Source organism: Colletes gigas, unplaced genomic scaffold, assembly GCF_013123115.1.
Source record: "Colletes gigas isolate AHSC1104 unplaced genomic scaffold, ASM1312311v1 Colletes_gigas_Sc00002, whole genome shotgun sequence".
Lineage (NCBI taxonomy): Eukaryota > Metazoa > Arthropoda > Insecta > Hymenoptera > Colletidae > Colletes > Colletes gigas.
The window spans coordinates 6442627-6461132 of record NW_025106631.1 but is presented as its reverse complement, the minus strand read 5'-3'; the positions used below and the strand labels follow the sequence as shown (position 1 = coordinate 6461132).

At 34.9% G+C, this 18506-nt stretch overlaps 1 protein-coding gene across 1 annotated transcript in view; it reads right to left on the bottom strand.

Annotated features, from left to right (window-relative positions):
• Window positions 1–2334: 2334 nt before the first annotated feature.
• Window positions 2335–18506, bottom strand: part of LOC122401426 (Kv channel-interacting protein 4-like) — a 32147-nt gene continuing 15975 nt past the window's right edge. The window contains exons 5-7 of the mRNA XM_043403546.1: window positions 15694–15767; window positions 6585–6797; window positions 2335–2457 (exon numbers count right to left, since the gene is read on the bottom strand). Coding sequence (XP_043259481.1) covers window positions 2347–2457; window positions 6585–6797; window positions 15694–15767 — 398 coding nt within the window. The 3' untranslated portion in view covers window positions 2335–2346. The remainder of the gene's footprint in view (window positions 2458–6584; window positions 6798–15693; window positions 15768–18506) is intronic.

The following is an 18506-nucleotide window of genomic DNA, read 5'->3' as shown; positions in this document are numbered from 1 at the left end:
AGTGTCACGGGACAATAAAATTTTTTAATTCACCGCACAAATTAATTTACAGTCGATCAACGTACAACACACATTCTAATAAATCCGTCCACTATAACTACCAAAACAAAATAATTGTTTTACCGTGTTGTACGGGGGTTGACTGCACTACCTGTACCATTTCTATTGCATACTGTCCACTACAAATTTGTTCATAAAATAACGTTCACTGTAACAATTAAGTTGTGTAGATTCCGTCGAAAACGAAGCCTTTCAAATTGTTTCACATTTTCAATTCGTTTCTTCAGGGGGAATCAGCACCTACTCGGTAGAACACTATATTTCGCGAGACACCCTGTATATCGAGAATCGTCATCCGGGATGATTTGGTCCAGTCACCGCAAAAACGTTAGTAAGTATAATAAAATTCGATATTTTGGTTTCTTGATCGAAGACCGTTCGACTGGGAAATCAACAGACCCACCCCGCATCTTTCTTTTTTCCATCCTCCGTTTTCACCGTCGAGCTCGGTTCACTCTCTTTCTTTAGCAGCACGCAGTTATTCATTTTTTTTTTTTTTCTTTTTTTTTACGAGCTAATATCTTACCGTGGTTAATAATTCACTTACCTGTCACAAAAATAAATACTTTTATCATGTTGCTTAAACTACTCGCTTACGTACTAGAAACAATGAGTCCTGCTCAACGTGGCCAGCTGTTCCAGCGGGATTTACGATATATTTTCTATGTTCTCATACTATAATGTCTTTTCACGCATTCTCGCTGCTCGTGTTTTTCCATATTTTTTTTTTTTTTTTTTTCTCCTTCCCCTAAACGTTTACCGTGCGTTCAATTTAAATACGCCCGATCCACGCATTATTATCGTTAGAAATCGTACGAGAATTACGACTACCCGTTTTAACCTGCGACGCTAAGAAACGGTCGCGTGTACGCTGACGTTTCGACGTGCAACTGAAGGTCCGTGAGACGCAAATTGGCTTCGAAAATGGACGAAAGTCTCGGAGCTGAATCAGTTTCTTCTTTTTTTTTTTTTTTCGTTTTTCTCTTTGGCAATTTCAGATACACGAGTTTGCAAAAGCGGATTCGATGCGACAAAGTAAAGGAAAAACGAAACAGGGTTACGAATCTGTCGTTACGAGACGATAATTACAATTACCTCGGCCCGCGTTTCGATACACGTTATTAGAGTTTACGTTGATCGGATAGCCTCGATTAAACACACTCTGAACACTACGTTTTAACGCGGCAAGTATAAGCATCGTAAAAAATATGGTTATTGTAAAAAACTAGGCTACGTCGTTATCCGGTATGCAAGCATTCAAGAATCCACGTTCCGATACCGCGTATCGGTATTCAAGAATCATCGGGAATGCGTTTTCGTTGAAATACTGTTCCGTACGAAGCAAAAAAGAAAAAAAAAAAAAAGAGATAAACCTAACCGTGCGAAGCTAAGCTCAATCGTTATTTTTTTTTTTTTTTTCATACAAATAGTGTGTTCAGATATCTGGTGCTTCTCGTTTCTTTCTTGGTACAGCTACATCCTTTGGCACAAACAATGCCGCGTTCAGTTCGTACGCCTCCCCAGTCTCAGTGGCATACAATTTCTTAGTACTTGGAAATCCTAAAAACCTATTTCGCTGAATTGTTCTCCCATCTCTTCGCGGATCCACCGTGTCGCGTGAATCGTCACTCTCCTTACTCCTTACGTTAAACATCAATTTTCCATTAAAGATTCCGGTTTCGTCACGCGTCTCGTTAGGAATGGCGGGTATTTCTCTATCTAATCCCTAAATCTTGCGCGTTCATTCATCGTTTGTAGCGCGCGTTCCTCGAAAACGACCTATCCGGGAACACTCGGTGACGGTTTCTTTATTCGCGACTACTAACCAGTTCGCTGGATATCGGTGTGTATTTTTTTCATTTTCTTATTTGTTAATTCTCTTTCATCTAGTCCTTTCTCGTCTAACGATACGCGTACTACAGCTAGAAACTTCTCGAAAGGATAATCCCCTATTCTCACGACCATTTCATGCGACCTTTGATTCAGAGGGAACCGTTTGTTTGCCGTTTCGATGTGAAATCGCGCCGACGATAGGTGTATTCCGTTGGATCGTTCATGATTTTAACAAGTTATAGGAAACGCTGTCTATAACGTTCTTTCGTTCGTGTCGGTTCTGGAAGTTCGCGGATACTGACGCGAACGCCATCGCTCGAAGACCCTCGCAATATACACTTCGAGGGAATTTCTTCCCCCGTCCCAGGAGGTACGGTACAACGTTGAGCGATTTATTCACAAATCGACAAAATCCCTTCAGGTCCATGGAGTGTATCGTGATCGCGCCGGGTGTCAGATGGCCGTGTCCAGAGCTGTCATACTCGTTGAAATATCCGGATCCGCACGACAAGCTTCCAAAAACTCGGACAGAGTCACGACTCCGTCCTTGTTCCCGTCCATTTTCTGCAACGGTTACAAACATTTGTATTTAATCATTTTCGAACTCATGCACCGATGGTTTATTCGCGACACGAACGGGTTTTTAACAAACGCGTGGGTCATTTAACGTCTTCGAAATACGAGGAAATATTCGATCGATGTTCGAAGGGTGATTTTGCGAATTTTAAAACACCTTGAAATTTTGTGTACAAATAGAGCAGATACACTCGCACCGATTTTTTTCGTTCGAGTCATAGTTTAATTTTAGAGTAGAGTTATCTTTCTCGTCGAATATCTCGTAAATTTCTTGAGAAATAGATACCTTTCGAATTACCCCCTCCACCGTCCTTTGAAATTCACTTTACTCTAGTTCTTCCCAAAATTTCATTGAAATATATACACTGTTGTAGGAGTTATGGACGTTTGAAAATTGGACCATTTTTATAGGGGTTTTCTCACAACTTTTTGAACATTTTTGGAATTTCTACATATTCGTCGCTAAAATACGCGTCGTTTGCCTTTTGAAACATTAAAATCCTCCAATCCGTTCAAAAGTTATGATTTTTCAAACATATGCATGAAATTTCAGGGAAACATATCAATGGATGATCAGACATATTTTCGGTAAGAAATTTTTTTCTCGGAAATGCGTAGGAATTTCGGGGTATGTTTATTGACCAAAAATGATTGCAATTGATCCTTTCAACTAAAAATAATTTTTTCAGAACGATTTGTAATTTTTTTTCGCCGAAAAATTTAGGCACCTGGTTCCTGTACACCTACTTATTCTGTCTCAACATATTATACATTATGAGGTTATAAATAATCACGTGGTCTACGGAGCTACGTTTGTGTAATGATTACCAAAATGTTGTAAGTTGAAAACTCTTTTAATTTCAACCGTGATTGGATTAATTGTACCAAGGCTGTACGTGTGTAAGTTTGCTAATTTTCGATTGTATACAATTATACAAATGCGCCTAGATTATATTATGATGCATGAATAGACATTTCAAACGCACTCGACTGAAATCCTTTAATTACCCAGTTCTAATTATAGTAGGGTCATGTAAATTTGACGGTTCGAATCCCTTTAGAGTGATAATACGATAAAAAATCAGTCGATGTTGATGTGTATCGTGTCAAGACTGTGGATAAAAGAAGCAAATTGCCAAATTATTGTTGTCTTCTCCTAACTAGCAAAATTTACAGTGGCTCATAGCGATTCATTCAAAAGACAAATTGAAAAGATGGAAACATAAGAAAAAGCTTTCGTTTTTCTTATTAAAATCGTATATTTTATTGTATACTTTTATAGAAAACATTAAACAAATTAATAAACCTGCAAACATTGTACCACCTCGTTGATGTAATCTCCAGATATTTACATTAATATCGACTGACGTTGAAGAATAAAAATTCTCTGTTAAAATGAGTTTAATTACAACAGGTACTAAAATGAGGGAAAACAGTTTGAAGTTTAAGAGGGAATAAACAAATTAATTCTCATGTCTAGATGTTGGTTAAGGGAAATAAATCTGGATAGAACTCATCAGTTTCAATACAAAAGTAAATACTATAATAAATGTTAAACCAAGTAATTCCCGATTACGTGAAAATAAAACGTTCACCACCTGGAGATTTTACGAGTTTTGATTGGCAATTAACGTGTTAAGCGTATATCGATTACAAGTATTAAAGAGATTATTGCGGTTATTGCAAACGAGCTCTGAAAAGAAAATCTTGTCAATATTAATCACTGTACAGTCTCGAAACCGATATTGGGATGGCTGAATATTAGAAAAATGTAGTTTTTTCTGATTAATTAACTTTTAATATATTCATATACGATAAAGGACAGGCATATTCAACGTCCTTTTATTCTTACAGATGAATAATAAATCGATCAATTGCAATTACAAAATTCTGTGCCAGTTGAGCGTTGAATTTGTATTACATTCCGAATTAAAAATTGACATTCTCTTTTTGCAATAGTTGTTCGAATTTTCACAAAATCCGAACTAAGTAATTTCAGGTAGGGATGATTGGGTACAAATAAGGAAATTCCAACTCCAATCCTCATATAATGCGTGGTAACAGGAACTCGTTTCTGATGAAACGAAGGTATGAAATATTCGTTCAAATTGTCTCGCTGAAACGAATTGCGTCGTTCTTTATTCAGCGTCGAATACAGATAACAAAGGGTACTACCCTTCTAGACGCTGTCATTCATAACTAACAATGTGACAACCGCTAAAAGGAAACTTTTTCTTACATCGTAGACGTTCGTTCGACAATTTACAAATAGGCACTCGCTCTCTTCGTCAAAATGAACGAATAAGGCTGTCGATGCTCGCGAAAATCCTTTTGTCGCTATATTTTGTAGCTAACTGTTCGCCATTCGCTAATAAAATTGTTTTCACGAACTTTTCGATCACAGAAATTAATCGACGAATACATAAAATGGATTAGAAAATTATTTTTTATTTGAGACCTAAACGGAATGGTGGCAAACCTCTTTTTCGTATTTAAAACATTCAATAAAATGATATCTAATTTAGTAAGTTATTAGAAATGTTTGGAATTTAATATTTTTTACAACTCTATCTATTTTTATAACAAATTTATTAAATTTAGTTTCGTCAGCTAAATTAATGAATAAACCTCTAATTTTTTCGTTTATTCCCTTTGACTTTATTGTTTCTTCTGAATGCCATTTGGGGGAAAATATGGTCAATTAAGAAACAAGTATTATTTTCTCAAACAATAATAAATATCATTTGGAAAAAAATATGTTCAATTAAGAAACAAGTGTTCTCAAACAAGCGGTACATCAATTTTTTGTTAATCGACCGAACGTAAGAACCTAAAATCAATCGAAGTATTTATGAGATATAAATTAAGATTATTCGAAACGATTATTTTTGATTTACTATTTGAAATAAATTTGGTCCAGGGCTGGACCTTCATTTCGCTTCATATAAACTCTTCCAAGGATTTGAAATAGGTTCTGCAACAGAATGTTGCAACAGTGTGAACGTATCCCCGGGCTGCGTTTCGTACATGTGTAACGCTTAGCGCGAAATACGCTTGATATGCACCTTGTGTGTGCACTGTCTCTGCAAAGCGACTCTTTTTAAGTGCTTCAAGTGGGTTCTGTGTCGCGCGTTCCACACGTGAAAATATGTGGAGGAGTGTGCAGCTGTTGCTTTGCCAGATGGTGTTTGGGACGAATATGCTTCCCTTGACTTTAGCAGATAGCACGGGTAGTAATATCGCCCGGAACATATGAGAACAGCGAAAACGTACAAAAGTTATTAACGGCATGGCTAGTTACGCGATCGTTCCGCACGGATAAAGATATTTTCTAGGTAATTTGCAAATTGTTTTTAATCGTCCGTAACGAGCAGTTCACGGTTCTCTACTATCGATTTAGAATATTCAGATTTTCTACACGCGATCGTTTTATCGAATTTTAATTTTTTCAAATTCGATAACAGTCGCTTTATTTTATGAAATAAATTATTCAGGTGAACGGATGGAAAATGTCGAAAGGCATTTTTGCATAAAATTCAGAAAATCAGAGAAATTATTTTAAGGAACGATGGAGGAGGGAATTCAAAAAGCATCGATTTTCTAATATTTTCGTTTGAACTTATTTTTAAATATTCTCGAGATATTCGACGAGTACGGTGGTAGTTTTCAATTTTCTTTAAGGGTTGATTCACCCCTGAAAGTGAATTTTGACTCGAATGGAAAATAGGTGGTCTATTCTGTACACAAAGTTAATAAATACCATTTAAAAGAATAATCAAAGAAATAAGAAATTATCGAAACATTACAGAATTAAGATTCAATATAGAATCCAACATGATCAAAGAAAACGTTTCAAACATTTCTCATAAGATCGATCTCAATAAAAGTGTTCCAGTGCCTCGTGTTATTTTTCTATACTGGTAACTAATTTTACTTTCGTCGAGTTCTAGTGGAAAAATGCTTGAAACGTGTTTTTCTGTGACCACGCCTTTCTTAACTAATAACCACGTATGTAAAGAATAAAAAGGATCTCTTCTACGAATTGTAAATACACGATTTAAATTTAAAGAAAATTCCATTTTGAGGGTAAAAGGAAAAGCATGAGACATTCGTACCTGGAACATTCGATCTACTTTCTCGCGTACGCCCTGGTGATCCAAATTCGGATCAGCAAATTTCCCCATCAGTTCGTATACGGCTGTCACGATATCCGTCATTTCTTCCCTCGTGATACACCCGTCGCCATTGATGTCGTAGAGGGAAAATGTCCAGCGTAGTTTCTCATCGATGGAACCACGGGACAATATACTAAGGCCGATAACGAAATCCTGCAAAACAGGAAGGAAATTGGTCCTCTCGAAGTTAATTGTTTTCATACGCGATAGGGTTTCTATTATTTATCGATAAACAAATTATATTTCACGCGAACAAACAAGTCTGAATTCTTTCAATAAATGAACTTTTCGAAGTACTTATTAAATGAATTGTAAAAGATAAAAAAGAGTGAACAAGAAGAAGATAACACAACTAACATCGCTTGGTTCTTGGAAACGAATTGTTGAACGAAAGGTAAAAAATTATGATCCAGTATCTATTGCATCATCCATTCACTGTCAATAATGTTTAGATAATGGAAATAATTTCCCACCTCTGGGAAAACTTTTTGGGAGATTCTAGGGGCCAAAATAAGACGAAGATCAAGGATACTAATTTGTTGATCGAGGCTTCGTTAAAAAGTTATAGAAACATATCCGGCCACACAGTATATTTTCAGTAAAGAATTTTTTTCTCGAAAATGAGTAGGATTTCGGGGGTGTGTTTATTCACCAAACATGGTTGTAATCTACCCCCTCAACCGAAAATAATTTTTTTAGTATGATTTGAAACACATGAAATTTCAGGGAAACATATCAATGGATGGTCAGACATTGTCTTTTTGGTAAGGAATTTTTTTCTTGAAAATTCGTAGGATTTCGGTGGTATGTCTATTCACCAAAAATGATTGTAATTGACCCCCGCAATTGAAAATAATTTTTCCAGAACGATTTGAAAAAATTGTTTTTCGCCAAAATATTTAAGCTGTCGATTTTCATTAAAAATTCGTTTTTCATTTTTAATAAATTTGTATGGCGCTGTACAGAAAAGTTGTTTCATACTTTTTTGCAGGTATCCATGAACTCTAGTTCCCCCCCAAAATTTCAATTAAATATATTCACTATTGTGGGAGTTATGGCTGTTTGAAAATTGGACCATTTTTATGGGGGTTTTCTCATTTTGCGAAGTCAAGGAATAGCTTTTCGAATATTTTTGGAATTTCCACATATTCTACGCCAAAATACGCGTTGTTTGCATTTTGAAACATTAAAATCGTTCAATCTGTTCAGAAGTTATGACGTTTTAAAGACTTCGAGGAACCATTTCAGGCCTCAGATTATATTTTCGGTAAGGAATTTTTTTCTCGAAAATGTGTAGGAATTCGGGGATATGTGTATTCACCAAAAATGATTGTAATTAACCCCAGCAATCAAAAATAATTTTTTCAGAACGATTTGAAATTGTTTAATTTTGTCGAAAAATTTCGCACCTTCTCGAATTTTTTTCTCGAAAATAGATAAGATTTCGAAGATATGCCTAATCACCAAAAATGATCGTAATCGACCCCCTCAACCGAAAATAATTTTTCCGTGAACGCTTTGAAATTTTTTTAATTTAATTTTGTTAATAACTTTTTAACGAAGCCTCAATCTAGAGATTGCTATTTTTGATTTTCGTTTTATTTTGGCCTCCAGAATCTGTCTTTAAAATTTTTCCCAGGGGTGGCCGAACACCCTTGTACAAATTTATATTATAATACGTATTTCGATTTCAACAACATCCCCTGATATCCACCACGGAAAATGATCGATTTGTCGTGGAGCGTCTCGCATGAAATATGGGTGCATATGTTACGTATGTGGCGTATCGTAAAGCGAACGAAGCCTGCAAACTGTTTCCAATCATGATAGAACAATTATTATGGAAATTCGAGCAGAACTTTGGGTACTGCTAGAGAGGGACTAGTTTGCAACTTTCGCGGCTGGCCTATTGTACCACTCGTGAGTATTTGAATTTACCTCGGAAGGGAACAATTACGACGATACGTAAATAACTTCCGTGTATTCTATATACTCGGCCGTGCAATTTGAAACACACCGAAGAAAGGTACTCATTAATGGTGTCTATGGTTAAAAGAGAGCTTGTACAATTTGTTCTTCCTTAGAACTCGGTTTAAGACTTGAAAATAATTTCTCTTCACGTTTCAATTTCCACTTCATTCTATTAAAAACGTAAGACACAGCGTAATTAACAGAACATTGTTACGCAGCATAGAAACTAATCCAATAAAGAAAATTGTTCATTCAGGAATTCTTGTTAATACTCGAGCATCAAGTAATATACTCAAACCCTTTTCTAACACGGTTGTTCGCGCTAGAATATACTTGGCGGAATTTCTAAACAATTATCGAAAATTGATTAGATGTACACACGTCCTCCAGAAAATTGATCTAGTCCAAATAATATTTTCTATAAATCTTAGCAAGTGTTCAATGTGAAACAGTTAAATATTTTCTCCATCTTCGAATTGAAGTGTTATTTGTTCTAAAAGGAATTTTATTAAACGGAGAAACATGCAGTGCATTTCGTGATTGGAAGAACCAAAATGGGTTTTTTCTCGGTTTTAAGGGACACTCGCGCCGTGGGCATATGTTGTCCCCGGAGTGGTTAATGTTTCTCTCATGGATCAAAAAGCTGTGACCGTGAAAACGTCAGAGCTGTTAGCGCGGCAAATTGCATCCTATGACACACAAGTATAAAAGAACATCAACGAGCTCGAGAGATAACTAGAGTGCATAAGAAGCGAATTCTTTGAAGAATAGAAAGAGGATATTTATGAAGAAGGATTCAAAAGAATTCTTTGAAGAATAGTAAGAGGACTATCGTGCTAGAAAGTCGGACGAAAATTTTTGTAACGAGAAGTTAATGTCGGAGCCTGTATTAAAATTCGAAACTTTATTCCCCCGAAGTAGATCGCGGATATTCATGCAAATGCAGCCGCTTTTTTTTTTAGAAAATAGGAAGGTAGAACTTGAATTGAAATTTGTTTCGCCATTATGCAAAACCGTGAGTCTCAAAATTTTATCGAATTTGTGATTTAAATCACAACTCTAAATCACGACTGTTTTATATTTAGAAAAATTACTTTTTTGGTGTAGCATGAATTACAACTTTTTGAGATATTATATTCTTCATTGTGGCTAAGTTGTTATTTGGAAAAAATAATTTTAATTGTGATTTTTTATGTTAAATAAAATGTATAAAATATAATATAAATAAAGAAGAGAAGGTCTAGTTGTTTAGATTTCTGAGTATTTTATAATTTGACAATTTAGTTCCAAATGGCATTACACTAAAATTAAAATTAAAATTAAAATTCATTTTAATTTTGAGTCATTTGAAGTAATAGAAAAAATGCTACTTCCACAAGTGAAACAATGATATATTTTCAAAGACAAACCAAAAACAGAAATTGGATCACCGTTAATATTAATAGATTATGAATTTAAAAACTCGTCAATTTCTAGAAAAAGATTATTTATCTTTATAACATTTTAGAACGGAGATTGTTTCATAACGAAATATCGACAGTTTGGCAATTTCGTGTAAAATATACATTTTAAATTTGTATAAAATGTAAAAAGCAACGCAATTAAATTCGCGTGCAGTTTCATGTAAAGTTGCGAAGCAAAATGCAATCATGATGTGCCTGTGCAGTGAAAAATTAGTTACTCGTGCGTGGTTACAGAATAGAAAACCCGATGAATACAGATAGCGGAATGTTGTATAAATTCCAGTAGAAGGTACAAAGCCTGAAATAAACCAAGAACGACGATACTTAATCTTAATTACGTTCAGACTCTAAAGTTTCATGAACCTTTCATTCCGCTTGTTTGCAGTTCGTGCTTGATTTCACAGTTTCCGACACCGCCTTTCTTTCATGGGGAAAGGAGGTTTTAACTAACGTCTTTGTAATAAATTTCCCTTTACATCCACCGAATCGCGTATCGCGTTCGTATCTACGAGATCGTCGATAGAAATTAATTAAATTGAAAGGAAACAATGTTTCGAAGATGAGCAATACGACCGGCTGATTTGTTGAAAATTACTTTTTAAATTTTTTGGTATTTTCGTTATTAAAAATTATCTCTCTTCTCTAAATAAACTAATCTCGTATCGACGAGATAAATAAATGAAAACTAAAATTAATATGTTGAGTTCTCAGCTGTGTTTGAAATCCTTGATTCATTCTGGATGTTAATTTGGGGAATATGATTTCGAGAATAACGCGTTTAAAATTTTAAATTTAAAATTTTTAAATTTCACCTCTTTACGTATCTTTTCGTTCGTATTTTTACTGCATTCGTTTGTTAAATATTATAATTTTGATTTATGAGAAAGATGAGAATCTTCTCTTGGTATATATTTAACATCAGGAATATTTCCATTAAGATAACTTTGTGACAAGTTTTTTTGTGGAAAATATTGTAAACAGTTCTCGGTGAATATAAGATAACGACGATTTTTAGCCAGACTACCGACCTGTTCTGTTATGAATAAATTGTTTTCGTCCACGGGGCTAAATGGAGCAATTTGTCGTTAACTATTCGACATCGTGCTCGCAGTACGCTCGGCCTGACGTTAATAGCATCGACATCTTCGACCGGATACAAAAAGAATTAATAATGACGGCCCTGCAATACGAATTCTGGCGCGTATACGACACGGCCGAAAGCACTTTATAGTTCATGTTCGTGGGACAAATTGGATTAGTAAACGCTTCAATTACGGTAAATCCAGTTATGACAGCGTTTTCTACTCCGGAAGTACGTAGTCGATGGGAGAATATTCCGTGTGTTGCTTCTATTAGCTACGGATATTCGACAATCGAATTGCGGATAGTTTGAAATATCGAATAGACAATTAGAAAACGCTGAAAATCAAATAATTCCATTATGAGGCTATAATAGAATATTATATAGGGCAAAATACTTAATGTGCAATTACTCGATTCTGACAATATTGCTTTTCTTATTCATTTATCAAAACCATTGCCCCTTTATTTCCTATCCAATGTTTGTAATTCAAGAAGGAATACTTCAACTTTTAAAATTTCTATTTTTATTTCTAAATTCAGTGATTTAAGTAGAATGTTTTGGAATCTATTACATAGATTTCTCCCTCCATTTGCTATTCAATATTTGTAATTCAAGAAGGAATACTTCAACTTTAAAAATTTCTATTTTTATTTCTAAATTCAGTGATTTAAGAAGAATGTTTTGGTATCTATTGTGTGCATAGATTTCTCCTTCTATTTGCTATTCAATAATTCTAATTGAAAAAGAAATACTGTATCTTTAAACACTTCTATATTTATTATTAAATTCAGTGATTTAAGAAGAATCTGTTGGGATCAAAAAAGATTCCCATTAGTAACCAAACATTTCGTATACACGTTCAAGACAAGCTGGACATTAAATAAGTTATACATGCAGTGCAAGTAAGCATGATAACGGTGAGATAGGAATTCCTCTTCCGCAAACACAGGAATGCGTTTACATCAGTCCTAAAAGCAAACAGAAATGCTCGACGGAATAAATAGCGATTGTTGATTTAGGCTGTGGTGATTACACTCACAGTTATGGCACGGCGGACAAAATTTCAATTGCACGCAAAGAATCGAAACTCTAGAAATTCTGGAAATTCAAAATATCAAAATCAAATCAATCAAAATATAAAAAAAACAGTTATATCTTTGTCTATCTTACCAAACGCAATTAGAAGATCGTACACATTTCATAATCTTCTCATATTAGAATTCTAATCTATTTTAATTCAATTATATTCTCATATTCTAAGCTCCTTTCATATTTCGTATTTTTATCGCAACTTTTTAACAGAGCTTCGAAGAACCCGAAGAATTATATTTATATAACATTTTTTTTATATGCTGACAAAGTTTAGACAATAAAAAATACATTATTCCTAGCAAAGAATGTAGTCCGAAGAATGTATTTATTTATCAGATAATTGAAGTTTAGTTCTCCGAGTAAATATTGTTATATTTTTAAAAATTCGGTGCAAGTTTGTGTAAGGCAAGGAATCATTATTCACACATTTTTTTTATATGCTGACAATGTTTAGACAATAAAAAATACATTATTCCTAGCAAAGAATGTAGTCTGAAGAATGTATTTATTTATCAGTTAATTGAAGTTTAGTTCTCCGTGTAAATATTGTTATATTTTTTAAAAATTCGGTGCAAGTTTGTGCAAGGCAAGGAATCATTATTCAGTCGACGAAAACGTACGAGGATTAGGATAAAACAGCAGCGTCGAAGCTTGGCGCGGTAATACGATTAAGTTCAAAGTCGCTGGTCGTCTTCGTCTTTGTCTAAAGGGACGAATTCGCGCGAGGAGAAGCAACGACGAAGATCACGCGATGGAGAAGTCATGTTGTCGTAAGATAAAAATCGCTCGACTAGAAGCATCATACTGGAAAGGAGAAACGGTAATCTTTCCGCGTTTGCAGACTTTAGGGTGAGCTCGTAATGCGACTGAACTTGATAGGGGATTATGCTACGTAAAAGTGTTGCTAATATAGAGCCACCCTTCGAGATAACGTGCATCACTGGAGAACGAAATCTTCTGTTCGTCAGAATTAGAACCGTTCGAACGAGGATTGCTCGTAATCCATTTCGCTCGAATTATCTGCTGAAAAGTTCTAATCTTGACGATTGTACCCAGCCACTTAATACCGGCACGATTTTCATGAAATTTTAACTTTAATTGCGACGATTCCCAAGGAAAATTTACCGACGAAAAATGTGAAATTAATTTTTAGAATCGATTGAATTGCGATACTTTTACGTATTATATACGAAATCCATGATTTGTAACAATAAATTAGAAACTTGGTCAAAAGGTGTCAGAGAAATATTTCCAAACTTAATTTGCAACAGTATGAAAAGTAAAAAGAAATTTTTTAATAGAACAGACAGGCGTTAACTAAATTTTGGCCCTAACTGTGTCGCCACAGAACCGCAAAATTTATCTAGGATTATCTCGCGTTACCGCAAGTCGCAAGATCATATTTCACCGTTGATGTATATTATTCCAGAAGCATGGTTATGGGGCATCCGATAGAAAGACTTAATTAAACGGGCCAAGTCGTCAAAGAAGAACGTATGAACTTTATTGCGTACAAAAGACAAGAAGAACGAACGAGGGAAAATGTTCGTTACACACAAAGAGAGAGAGAGGGAGATAGTCACGTTAACGTGCCAGTTTAGAGAAACTCGCGAGCTAATTACACAAAGTACATTTTCAGCCCCGAAGCCACGGGGGATAATTGTGTTAGTTTGTAATTATCCCCCGACGACTCGTCTGGTTTTCTTATTTCTCGACCGTGGAAACCGTAAACACGGAGAAATGAACGTGCGCTATATCGAGCTGCAAATTAACCACGAATGGCGGATTGATTCGGGCCAGCTATCGATTGGAAAACTTACCTAGATCTATGTTGCTCATTATCGGCATCCCACCTAGCAATTAGCGTTAATCTCCATCGGATATTTGTCTTAAGCATACTTGCCCTCCGAACCAGGCGACTCGCTATTTGCACGGCGCGACAATGTGTACGATGGGGACGGAGTTAGGCTAATTTTATTCACGAATAACGAATGCAAACATCGGACTTGATTCGTAAACTAATTTCTACGTTTCGTTCCTAAATTAGAACCTATCGACGAATTTTTTTTAAACCAACATTCGGCCGAGCAACAATCTCATATGTTATTCGAGATGAAAATTTGCCAGACTCTGTAAATGAATTTTAATTCTATGTAAATTTCTAAAATAAACACCTCAGCTTTTTTCCTTTAATATTTGTATGAAACCGATCTTGTCGAGATATGATTATAGTCGAATAAGAAGCTTAATATACAGGGTGTTTGGCCACTGGGAAAAATTTTAATGGGAGATTCTAGAGGCCAAAATAAAACGAAAATCAAGAATATCAATTTCTTGACTGAGGCTTCGTTATAAAAGTATTAAAAAATTTCAAATCATTCTGAAAAAATTATTTTTGGCTGCGGGGCTCAATTACAATCATTTTTGGTCGATAGACATACCCCCGATATCCTACGCACATTCGAGAAAAAAATTCCTTACCGCAAATATGTCTGACCATGCATTGATATGTTTCACTGAAATTTCATGCGGATGTTTAAAACATCATAACTCCTGAACGGATTGGACGATTTTAATGTTTCAAAAAGCAATCAACGCGTATTTTAGTGAAGAATATGTAGAAATCGTAAAAATATTCGAAAAGTTGATCCTTGACCCCATAAAGTGAGAAAAACCCCATAAAAGTGGTCCAATTTTCAAACGACTATAACTCCTACAATAGTGAATATATTTTAATGAAACTTTTTTCTGAAGTAGAGCCCATGGGTACCTACAAGAAAGTATTAGACAACTTTTCTGTGGGGCGTCAAACAAATTTTTAAGAATAATCGACAGGGGGTAGATGCTTAAATTTTTCGGCGAAAAAAAAAAATTTCAAATCGTTCTAAAAAAATTATTTTTAGCTAGAGAGGTCAATTATAATCATTTTTGGTCATTAGACACGCCCTCGAAATCCTACCCATTTTCAAGAAAAAAATTCAGGATGGCGGACAGATTTTTCAACAAAATTAAAAAATTTCAAATTGTTCTGGAAAAATTATTTTCAATTGTGGGGGTCAATTACAAGCATTTTTGGTGAACATACCTTCCCCCGAAATCCTACCCACTTTCTAGAAAAAAAATTCAAAACGGGCGGAAATTTAAACGTTAATAACTTTTTAACGAAGCCTCCATTAACAAATTAGTATTCTTGATTTTCGTCTTATTTTGGCCTCTGGAATCTCCTATTAAAATTTTTCCCAGGAGTAGCCGAACACTCTGTATGAATAACTTTTTGTTTTTGTTTGGATGTATGAACTAGTTCGTCCATGTTACAAAATAAGACTAGATATTTATAGTTCAGTTGCAATTCGTAGCTTATTAACGCTAAACTTGTTTGCCTTACATCATATTGGAATATTACAATTCTTGGAATTCTTTAATTATAAAACAAACTTACCTCAAAACTGAGGATGCCACTATGATCCTGGTCCAGGGTGTTGAAAACATAATGCGCGTACTGACTAGTATTGGCTGTATAAACAAACAAAATATACCAATTAAATTAGAATCAATAATAATAAATATTATATACGAACTATCGACTACCACATTTTTTTATTGTAAACACAGAAATTTCTATGTTTGTGTATTGTGTATTGTGAAGTTTCAACTGTACGAAAGAATGAAATTCGTCCAATATTTTTATACGAGTTTAAAGTTGGACAAGGAGATTCGACGATCAAAAGGGAAATTATGAAAAATATTTCCCACGTGATGTTACATACATATATTTTGAGATAACCATACCCACATTATGGTGATTTTAATCTCTCTCTGACGTTGCTACTGCGAATGCACATAAAACGAATAGCTTAGCATCGATAAATTCTAGGCAGCTTTAGAGGGCGAACCTGTTACACATAAACAGCATACACGTTATACGCTGGACTATAAAACAACCACGGGATAGTAAATTTTATTCGTTGGATGGCAGCTGTCAAATTTAACAGGAAACCGTGGGACCACGAACGAATGACGCTCGTTATTGATGTGTCAATGTGTTCCATTCAATATGAATGTATGTAAACAACGGGAAAACAATTTATTTCGACTATGAAATACCACATTAAAGAGTAAAAGCGATCTGTTGTAAAATTGTTGTTCTATGTCACAAAATATTTATGATCGTTGCATATATTTCCAAGAGCGTATTTTTCAATTCGTATTACAACTAGTTTCTGATAATTAATTGTATTTCATTAAAGAATTGGTAATACAGTTACAGCGAATAATTATAAACTCAATCATATTTCCATATTAATATTCAAATAAAGCATCGAAGGATTTGTTGTTTTTATGTTACTGTTTATGTTCTATAAGTTGTTGAGTCGATCGCAAATAAAATGTTAGCGAATTGTACGTGTTTATGATCGCGAATACTATACTTTAAAAAGACCGATAGTTTTCTTTACGTAGATTTATTCGAAACGAAGTAAGCTATTGCATATAAATACAGTACATTAAAATCTCTATGAAATTTAGAAAATTTGCATACAGATCGAATTTTTGTTTGTTTATACTTCAGACTGTCGGCCATTTTTAATTGAAATCCCCGCATAAATTAATACTGGCCGACGTGATTTAGCGCCTCGATCGTGCTGAATGTCGTTGACAAGGGATAAGCTGATGAAACATGTTTATACGTTGTCGAATTTTTTTTTGTCAAAGATTTTCGGATTTTTCGCCCGTAAATTCTCGTTCGGTGTTCCTCTTACGCCGAACGGCAAACAAATCATGATATCGATACGACATGTCGCTTTCGACCGAAAATTCCTTCCCGAAGGAAAATTGTCACTGTCATGGCGGCCGTCTTACGTATTTACGGTCACGTCTCAAGCAGTTCAACGTTTTAACAGGTTAAACGCGTAAATAAATGCCAAGAAAGAAGAGTAACGCTTGCATTAGAAACATTCTTCAGCAAAATAAGTCGAAGTTGATCAAATTTTGCATTTTATTCGTAAATCCAACGCTTTTTGAATCCAACGATATTTATCCTGAAGAAGAAACTTAAATCTTCGAAGTCACGGATAGTTGTAGAGGGACATAAATTTTTTAAACTTTCGGGGTGGGGGGGGGGGGCCTTTGAATTTAACTCGCTTCCTAGCATAAAGGAATCCCGAAAGAAAATTCAGTTCAGGAACGTGAAAGTAGATGGTTCAACCTTTTCCATAACCCCTAGGAATATTACCTTCTTTTCTTGGAGTCATAGTGATATTTATGGGCACCGATGTACACAGAGATCCAAAAATACATTGTAAAATATTTTTGTAAATAATAATCGTTGGCAAAGTATTATTATTTATCGCTCCTCGGGGGGTCGAACGATTGTCTCGTCGATGAAACGTTAGAGCAACCTTTTCAGGAACGCGACGAACACAAAAACGTTCTGCGAACAGTATCGATACCGTTTACACAATACACGAAATACTGGGTCATTTTGACGTGGGAATTTGTTACCATGGAAACTATTACTAGAAGTTCAACGGTAATACCGCGGTGGCATTTGCTTGTGTTCGATTTTGCTTTCCCTCGCTTTCTATTTTTCTTTCTCCTTCTCCCAAGTATCTTTTTTTTATTGCTTATGCGTTTCAGCGAAACTCCCTGTTACTCTAAAGCAGAGGGAATTGAAACGTATACACGCGCCTCGAATAAATAGAGAGAAATAGCATTGGCGTTAAATTCGAACCTTTCATCGAAATAACTGTTTTCCTGTTAAGCTCTGGGCGTGGTTTGGTTAATTTCGGTACCGTAACTCGTGTTCCGATCGACCCATCGACTTCAAATTTGGAACGAATCTTCAGGAGACTCGACTTTATCGTCGTAACCACGGACATTGAATTTTTTATAAACAAAAAAACAGAAGAAAATCGATAATTCGACTTTAAAACTGTCAATTTCTTAAAATATCTTAGACGAGATGAACTTTATAAGACCGTATATTTCATTACGTAAATTCTATAATTTTTATTATTTTATAATGAAAAAATTTGAAACTATCCTCTAAGGACATTTTTGTGTAACAGGTTCGAAACCAGACTTCATTCGTTTTTCATTTGTTTCGTACAACGAAACTCTAAATGGAAAATCGTTCGGAAACACGAAAAAAATAGATACAAGCGTATTGGGATTTTTCCACGAATAAAGCGACGAGTTTTATTGTAAAAAAAAATATATAATGCTCTTATCGCAGAGGTTGATAGAGCCTTTGTT